The sequence below is a fragment of the Cicer arietinum genome, chromosome 3 (assembly GCF_000331145.2).
Source record: "Cicer arietinum cultivar CDC Frontier isolate Library 1 chromosome 3, Cicar.CDCFrontier_v2.0, whole genome shotgun sequence".
Classification (NCBI taxonomy): Eukaryota; Viridiplantae; Streptophyta; class Magnoliopsida; order Fabales; family Fabaceae; genus Cicer; species Cicer arietinum.
Window position 1 is genome coordinate 22,086,826 of NC_021162.2, and position 10,408 is coordinate 22,097,233.

The window sequence follows — 10,408 nt, forward strand, 5'->3', positions numbered from 1 at the left end:
TTGCGATCATGGCTCGTGTGAAACAAACCCAGCCACATACACCTTCACCTTCTTCATCTTCAACAAGTGAAACTCCTTCACCCCCACCAACTCTAACAAAGAGAGTTCCGATTCCAACTCACAAGATTCTTGCCAAAGACAAGGGCAAGGCTCCTGCTCCAATTCAAGAAAAGATCAAGAAACGTAAGGAACCTCCCACTGAGAAATTAATGGCTGATGCAATGAAGGAGATTACTCAAAAGCGAAAGAAGAAACCCATTCCTTCACCCCCTGCAAAGAAGAAACCCATTTCTTCACCCCCTGCAAAGAAGGTCCCTGCACCAAAAGAAAAGGAACCTCAATCCTCCATATCACCTGATTTCGTAAAAAGAAAAATCCATGAAGCAAGGACAATGGATTTTCCTTATTTTGATAATGTCGAGTTCACTTTTCAGGATCACCTCAGATTCCATGGACTTGAGAACTTTCTTTCGTCTACACTTGACTGTTACCCTAGGCTGATCAGGGAATTCTACTCATCTTTCAAGTTAACTGAAGAAGGTTTCTCTGCTCAAGTCAAAGGGAAGAAGATTGCTATGTCTTTCGATGATTTCTCTACCTTATCAGGATTGCCTTTTTACGGCAAGTCCATTGATGGAAGTTCAGAAGCCGACACTGCTGACCAAGGTTGGGAAGAGTCTATGGATAGACACACAGCAGTTAAAGACCTGATGGTCGATGGGTTCGTTGAATCGGTGTCACTGCCCATTGGTCAAATGAAGGTCCAACATAGAATGTTGATGTATGCTTTGACTCGTATGTTAGTGCCAAGATCAGGAAATCACGCAGTAGTCCAGAAGTTGGACATACTACTGCTATGGGGATTATCCAAGGAATTAAGGATGAGCTGGACTTGGATAGTGCTCAGGCACATGTTGGAAGCATCGCAGACTAAGCTCATGCTACCTTATCCGCAACTGATCACCAAGATTCTCAAACGCTTCAAGGTTTCTTTGGTAAATGAAGAATCTGTCAAGACCACCCTGATTTTTGGAGAATCAATTGTGAATCAGATGCAATTGAAAAGGGTGCAAGGAATTTGGATAAGATCACAGCATGCAGCTGAACCAGCACAGCCTCCACCTCCACCTCCGCCTCAAACTGAAACTGTCCCTGCTACTCCTGCTTTTGTTGTTAAGATTTTGGAATTTATTGAAGCTCAAATGGCACACAATGCCAAGGTGAAAGCACGTCTAAGGACTATGCAAGCCTCCTTGAACTCAGTTGTTCAAAATGTGGATGAGATTCAGACACACCTCAGCATCAAACTATCATTTGAGGACGTTGCAGACATTGGTCGCCAAGCAGCTGAGGAACCTAACCCAGATCCCCTAGTTAACCCTGTGACTCACGAAGAGGAGACACCTGTTGAGGATAATACAGCGGTCTCAGCCCCTTCCTTAGATAATAGTGAGGACCAGCCTCGATTAGGAGATTAGGTTTTAGGATCTATGCTGTTTTGCCATGTCTTGCTGTATTCTTGTGATTTTGTTTAATGCATATGACAGTTTATATCTCTATGACATCTCTATGAATTCATTTGATATGTTCATAAATTGCTATGATTGTTTTGACTGTTTTTTTTCTTTCTGATACACAAGTTAAATGGTTTCAACCCCAATGCTTATGTTCTTTAACATAGGGGGAGGAATTTTTTTTCTGCCTTTTTGCCTTAACTGACAAAGGGGGAGAACAATTATAACTTGATGCTTATACAATTATAACTTGATGATTATAATGTTCTGATATTTTTTTTCTGATATTTTAAATGGCAGACATCGGACGTCAAGCAGCTGAGGAACCTAACCTAGATCCCTTAGTTAACACTGAGACTCACGAAGAGGAGACACCTGCTGAGGGTAATACAGCGGTCTCAGCCCCTTCCCTAGATGATAGTGAGCCCCAGCCTAGCTTAGGAGAATAGGTTCTTAGGATTCTTGCTGTTTTTGCCATGTCTTGCTGTATTCCAAGTGATTTTAATCAATGAATATGACAGTTTATTCCTTATCTATGCATTCATGTGATATGTTCATAACTTGCTTTGATTGTGTTGACAGTTTTTTTTTACACAAGTTAAATAGTTTCAAACCCAATGCTTATGTTCTGTAACATAGGGGGAGAAATTATTTTTCTGCCTTTTTGTCTTAAGTGACAATGGGGGAGAACAATTATAACTTGATGAACTGGATGCTTATATTGTTTTGATTTTTCTGATATTGACAAATACATGCTCTAACAATTGTTAATTAATGTATGTTGTATTAATATGATCTGATCTGATATGTTCTGATACATGCTCTGCTCTGATCTGATCATTCAACAATAATTTTATAATGCAATTAAATGTTAATCTGAAACTGCTCAAGTTACAATTTGGTTGAATTGTCAATTATGCCAAAAAGGGGGAGATTGTTGGATTTTGATCCTTTGATTCCTAATTTTGACATAATTAATAATTCAACAATGTTCATACAATGCATGATAAATCTAATATTTGAATTGAGCAAGATTTCAGGAACCATAATCAAACCCTACACACTTGGATCAAATTGCTTGGAACACAAGAAATCAACAAAAGTTGAATTCTGAATATGTAAATCGATTGGGAAATCGATTTCATAACAAGGGTGTAAGGAAATCTTAAGTGTTTGTGAATGTGCAATCGATTAGGCAATCGATTAGATCAATTAAAAATGAAAAATGCACAAGTCAGTAGCCTCTGATTTGGAGAAAATCGATTGGTAAATCGATTGAACATTTCACAAATCAAACCTGATGGTAACACATCGATTGGTAAATCGATTGAATGAGTCACAGTGGCACTCCAGTGCTGAGGGAATCGATTGGCAAATCGATTGATAAAATATCATTTGAAAAATGACCTCACCTGTGACAAATACAATCGATTGGACAATCAATTGTTAACACTTTCAATTTTGATTAAGTTTGGTTGCAATCGATTGGGAAATCGATTGAACTAAACACCAGGTAAAAACTTTTCAGGAACATGCCACCAAATCGATTGACAAGTCGATTGATGTCAAATAGCTGAGTCTCTGTTTTGAAACCAATCGATTGGCAAATCGATTGATATTAAAACTGAATCACTATTTTGAATCACATCGATTGACAAGTCGATTGATAACAAGTAGCTGAGCCACTGTTTTGAAAATAATCGATTGGCAAATCGATTGATATTAAAACTGAATCACTATTTTGAATCACATCGATTGACAAATCGATTGACATCAAAAACCTGAGCCACTGTTTTGAAAACAATCGATTGGCAAATCGATTGAAATAAACTTGTTAAAAACACAGTGAGCTCTGAAGTTTGGCAAATCGATTGAGTAATCGATTGAAGTTACTTTTATTAAGAGAGTTTCCCAGCAATCGATTAGGAAATCGATTTATGCAAGTCTGGACATGTTTTACTGAAAAGTGTTGTTTTAAAGAATCGATTGGTAAATCGATTAGCTTGTATAGTTTCAAGATTAAAGAAAACCAAGATCGCGATAATCGATTGGCAAATCGATTTAGCTCATTTTATAACTTTACAAAATCGATTGGGAAATCGATTTCGTAGTTGGTTTTTCAGAAACTATATAAGATGTCTTTCAATCTTTATTCTAACAACTTCTTAGAACTTTAACACAACATTTTCATAACTTTCATAATTTCTCACAACGCTCTTAGCTGTTCATAACAACAAACTAACAACTTCATAATTGTGATTACAGATCTCAATACAGTTTGTTGACAATCTAAGAGAAATGATAATGTGCTCAAGAACAATCCATGAATATCCAGATTTGTGAAGAGCAACATTCATAAAGATTGAAGACCCTTTTGTTTTACAATCTTTATTCTTTCTGTAATCAAACTTTGAACGAAATAGAACGCAAGAAAAGCCAGCTCGAAACTGGTGGCTACTTTCTTGGTTGAGAGGATTCAACAAGAAAGAGTCGCACTTTGATTCTGTGATAGGCTGCTGAGTGTCTACAAGGATCAGAGGGTATTCAATAGGAAAGATATAATTAGAGATTGATAGGTTTCAGGGAGGAAACTGGAAAATCTTTGTAATTGATTCTTTCTATTGAAGGAGAAGAAAATCTGAAATCCGATTGGATTTTCAGGACTGGACGTAGGTTGTTGTTGACAACCGAACCAGGATAAATCTCTGTGTCTTCTTCTCTAACTCTCTCTCTTTAATTTTCTATATTGCTAACTTTGCATGCCTCAAAATTTAATTTCCGCTGTGCGCTTGATACTGATTAATTTGGTAACGAAAACTGATATATTTTCTTTATTGCGAGGTCACTGATACCAACAATTGGTATCAGAGCCAACTTCTTGAGAGGTAAAACTTATAAGAAGATGGCCTCAACTGACGTTCTGGGAGAAGGCGCTTCGTTAGCTCGACCACCAGCTTTCAACGGTACAGCCTACATGTACTGGAAGCAAAGAATGCTCATATTCCTGGAAGCAAGTGGCATAGATATCCTTGATGCTGTTGAAAACGGTCCGTACATTCCCAAGATTGCAGGAACTGACGACTCAATGATTATCAAGCCTAGAGCCGACTGGTCCGATGAAGACAAGAAGAAGGTTGGTTTCAATGCGAAGGCTAAGAACATCATCACGTCCGCCCTATGTGCAGAAGAGTTCTTTAGAGTGTCCAATTGCAAGTCAGCAAAAGAGATGTGGGACATCCTCCAAGAAACTCACGAAGGTACTACTGATGTTAAGAGAGCTCGTGTGAATACGCTCATGCACGAATATGAATTATTTAGCATGAAGAAAGAAGAGTCAATCAGCGATTTGCAAACCAGATTCACACACATAGTCAACAACCTGCATGCACTAGGAAAAGATGTGGATAATGAACAGCAGATTGGAAAGATTATGAGATGTTTAACCAGAGAATGGCAGCCAAAGATAACAGCCATAGCTGAGTCTAGAGATCTTGCAAAGATGACGACAGCAACACTATTTGGAAAGTTAAGGGAACATGAAATGGAATTACAACGACTGGATGAATCAGAAATGGAAAGTAGGAAAAAGAAAGGTTTATCTCTGAAGGTTCAAGCAAATCAGTCAAAAATTGAATCCGATAGCTGCTCAAATGAATCCAGCAGTGACAATGAAGAACCAGAAATCGGACTGCTTGTCAAGAAATTTAAGAAATTTCTGAAGAAGAAAGATAACAAATTCAGAAAACCATCCAGCTCCAAGACTAGCGACAACAAGCAAATTACATGTTATGAATGTGGGAAGACTGGTCACATAAAGTCAGAATGCTACAAATTGCAGAACAAAAATAAAGCTGCAAAATCAAAAGGCAAAGAACCAGTCACCAAAACAAAGAAGGCGTATATTGCTTGGAACGATAATGATGAATCCTCTGCCTCTTCGGATGAAGAAGAAGCCAATATGTGTCTCATGGCAAATTCAGATTCAGAATCGGAAAAAGAGGTTAGTTCACAATTTAATCCTACATATGATGAACTTCAAGAAGCTTTCAATGAATTGCATGATGATTATGTGAACTCCATAAAACAGTTGTTAAGCACAAAGAAAATGCTTGAACAAGTGAATGTTGAGCATAAAGAAATTGAAAATTTATGTGAACAACTGAAAAAGGATTCACAAGAAAAATCTGCAAAGTGCATTGAACTTGAAAATTCTGTTGCATCATTAAAATCTGATTTGTTAAAGTTTGCTAATAGTAAAGATAAACTGAATGTCATACTTAGCAATCAGAGACATGTTCATGAAAAATCTGGTTTAGGATATACACCAAACATGCATTTTAAAAGGAATAAAAATAGATATGGTATTGGTTATATGCAAACCAGAAGTGTCAAACATGGTCAGAAATCTGCCATTGCTAAGAATATGTATGATATCTTTACTAGGCCAAATCACCATTCATCCTTTAATGGCAAGTGTCATTTCTGTTGCAGAAATGGACATTTTGTGTCAAATTGCAAGTTTAAAAAATTAGCCAATAAGGGATGGAAGCAAATTTGGAAAGCAAAGAAATCTGTGTTTGACACTAACCAAACAGGACCCAATTTAGATTGGGGACCTAAAACAAAATTCTGATTTTGTTTTGCAGGTGTGCTTGACATCCACTAAGCACTCATGGTATTTGGATAGCGGATGTTCGAAGCACATGACAAAGGATCAAAATCCAACATCCTACTCCTTACTTCAAGTTAAAAACCCATTTAATTACACCTTCTTAATAATTTATTTGGAATTTACAACTAGTTATAACAACAAAAGTAAGGACACTTGCATCAATATGAACCACCAATTAAAATAAATAAATATAAAATTATTTCACTTTTAAACACTCTCAATTATTCTAAAACTATTCACAAATTCCCAACACTTAGAATGCCTGAAACACAAACACTTTCACTTTCACCTAATCACATATACATGCATATAAGTAATTGAATAATTGGCATTATGATGTAAAATATTCTTATAGCAATCCAACAACAAGAAATTTATCACAGTTAAATTAATAATTTACCCTTTTTTTAATCACTCTTTATCATTTAACAAAAATTGAAACCAAGATTTTTCAATTAGCAAGTAAAGTAAGAAACTATTTTTACTCGAAGTTTATATAACATTCACAAAACTAAAATAAATCTCGTAGTACATAAATCATTTTAGTGGTTAATCAATACTCTAAAATTTAATTTCAAACACTTAAATTATTTCAAAAGGATCACTAATCTTTTAATACCCTAAAATAATTTTTCTTCATAATTTCAAACTTTTACCTTGGATTACTTCTTAATAAATCTTATGATTTTTTTTAACTATTTTTAAAATCAATAAGATTACTAAAATTTCACCAATATCTTAACCACCAAAATACCTTTCAAGATATTTAAGCACTTTTAAAATAATTTTTTTTTTCAACCTATATTTTGAAATCAAATCAAATCATGTATATAAAATTAGATACAAAATTTTCTAATTCACCAAGACTTCTAAAATAGTTATATTTTTTTTTTCCTGAATTCTTAAACTATTTTTACAACAAATCTTTTAGATTATTATTATAATTTTTTTTTAAAACAGCACATAGTAAAACTTGGCGTAAATTATTTTTCTCTTGTGTGACTAATCTAAATTTTAAATAAAATTATCATAAATATATATATATATATATATATATATATATATATATATATATATATTATTTTAAGAATCAACATAACTCCAACACAATTTAATTCTCTAAAATACGTCAACAATGATTCAAACATAAAATATTTCCTTTTATAAAATAAATCAAATTTAATCCCTTTACAATTTTTTTTTTGGTACCATTATAAATCAACTATTAAGTTCTTAAAATCTAAAACTCTAATATAAAAGTTAAACTCTAATGAGTTTATAATATCAGAATTAATCAATCAATCATTCCAAAGGAAATATCCCAACGCACTCACTATTCCATATTCACATAAGCCACTCTAAACCAACTTAACAACCAATCTTTTTAATTTTCTTAAAAACAACCCATAATAAAATATGGTGTAAATTTTCAGCTATTTTAAGTAGTAAATAAAACCAGTAGTATAGAATTATTGTTGCTTTATAAAAATAAAAATTCCACTATTTAATTTCTTTTTAAATAATCAAGAGTAATTCAAACAAAAGTTATTTTTCATTTTACAAAATAAGTCAACTCTAACTCCTTCACTATTTTTTTTTTTTTAACTTCTAAGTTCTACCACCTCAAATATTTAAGAATTATTATTATCAATAATAGGAATTTCCTAATATTTCAAAATCACTGCTAACTTTCTAAATTGACTTCATTAGCAAGATCAAAACTTTAATAATCATGTAATGACCTCAAAGACAAGGTCTATCAATCGATAATTAGTATCACATCAATTAAATTCATAATTTCAAACATATAGTAGCCCATCGATAGAAAAAATAATTTCTAACTATCCACTATAACAAAAAGAGCAAGAATCAAAGTTATAAACACAGATTCAATCAAAAGGTAATTAAATCAATCATGTCAACATTTGAAATGAACTTAAATTTTAAGAAATAATTTCCTGTAATATTTAATCACTTCAATAGGAACTTAGAATCCACAATGCAACATAAATAGAGTAAGAAGATAGTAAATAGTTAATTAGTAACTTCAAAAATATGTACAATTATACAAAAGCAATACATCACATAACACAATAATATAACGATAGAAAAAAACATGACAATGAAAATAATTAATACAAAAGAAAACACAATTGACAAGACTAACAGTTGACTCACATTGAATCGACACTCAATACACTTTACCTGATTGGGCATACCTGCTCTGATACCACTAATGTGACACCCTAAGCCCCAAAATAATATATATATATATATATATATATATATATATAATAACTTATATAATATTCCTATAAAACTTGCAGTGGATAAATAAAATTTATTTCCCATAAAAAAAAAAATCTTTTATTTTTAATTTAGGATATCACTTTTCTCAACAATCAAAAGGAACACTTTAAACTTATTTTCTCCATTAAATTAGTGTAATCTCAATAATCTTGATTTAAGTATTATTACTTGATTTAATTTAAAAACTCACTAGTACTACTAAGATTTTCATACCAAAATTCATTTCAAATTAAATAAGTAAAATACAATTTAAGCCCTTATTCCCGGTACCACCTATCAGAGTGTGGTTCCTCCCAAACTTGAACTTCAAGATTCAATAACCTGTAATACTGTGATTTCACAAACGCAGGGACAAGCCAGTCAAACACAAACAACGAAGGAGGAGAGTTTCAAAATCATGATGACAATATACTACAAGTAAGAAGAACACGCAAACAATCATAATAGGACCGTATCATTACACAAACATTCCATCAAGAAAATATTACATTAAAGAGTCAAAATCACTCGCGGACGAACAATTCAAATTGGCCCTGTCCTCATAGATCCCCTCAACTCAACCCGAGACACATATACGCGACAGTCGAGGTAAACGTGTGTTGCGTGGTAGCTCCCGACATTTCGAGTGCTACCTCCAAGTCACCTAGGAATTGCCCACCCGAATACCTCGAAGGTCTAACAATCTTGCCTTAAGGCTCGACTGTAGACCGCCACGATCAGGCTCATTCAATTGTACTTCCTCGAAATCACTAGGCTTGTCAGGCCCTATCTATATGATGACAAAATAATCTTCACTTCACAAACTCTCAATATTTATTTTCTCCCCTCTTTGGCCTATGGTACTCCATTAAGACCTTCATCTCAAACACAAATTGGAATCACAATATTCTCATCACAATTTATAACATCACTATAATTAATCACACATCATCATCATCATCACATAAACTCATCACAAATTTATATAATCGTTATCATCAATCATACAACAACACATATATTCAGCACAAATTTATCACATCAGCATTATTAATCATACATTATCATCATTACATAAAATTATCACAACACATCTATTTTTATTATAACATCATTTAAACTCATCTAATCAAACATATGCATAAAATTAATTCAACAACCAATACCACAATAATATCAAACACCACACATTTAAAGAAATTAAATCAAATATCACAATAATATCAAATGCCACACATTTAACGAAATTAAATCAAATATCACAATAAAATTAAATACCACACATTTAACGAATCAATCAACACCTTATAATTATTTCTATTCCAAATTTTAATCTTACAATTTCCATTTTGCACATTAATTAATTTATTTCTCAAAGGGCTACTGCCGTACATAGCGAGCCCTCGGATGAATCATTGGGAAATACGGTTTTCTCGTTCATCTCACAATATATTATACTCATTAATTCAAACGCTCTCTTACTCCTTACCTTATTTCGACGCTTTCACACACGAATATGATTCCACAAGAAAATAGCCTTTGTTTTTTGACTCTTTGTCCTTCAATTAATCTAACTCGACAGTTTATGGGTAAACGTCAGAAATAGATTATGAAAAGACGCTCTAAAAATTAATTTCGAAATTTGGTCAAGGAAACATGTAAGACCCATAATTTTAAAGTATACTTTATGTATTTTGGTATTGAACTCGGAGGCTTTTTAGCCAAAGTTATTAATATTTTGGAGTTTATATGACCAGAAAGATATTTGTTGCCCGATTAAAATTACTCGTCGATAAATAAATGAAATTAAGTACGGTGAATCCTTTACGAAGAATTTAATGCCTTATGGGTGAAATGGTAAATTTAATAAATATCTAGATATTTGGACATATTTGTTAAAAGTAATTAATATATATATATATATATATATATA

General features: G+C 33.1%; 1 protein-coding gene across 1 annotated transcript in view; it reads left to right on the forward strand.

Annotated features, from left to right (window-relative positions):
• Positions 1-4,416: 4,416 nt before the first annotated feature.
• LOC140919689 (uncharacterized) overlaps positions 4,417-10,408 on the forward strand; it is a 30,334-nt gene continuing 24,342 nt past the window's right edge. The window contains exons 1-2 of the mRNA XM_073366298.1: positions 4,417-5,514; positions 6,161-6,259. Of these exons, the coding sequence (XP_073222399.1) occupies positions 4,417-5,514; positions 6,161-6,259 (1,197 nt within the window). The remainder of the gene's footprint in view (positions 5,515-6,160; positions 6,260-10,408) is intronic.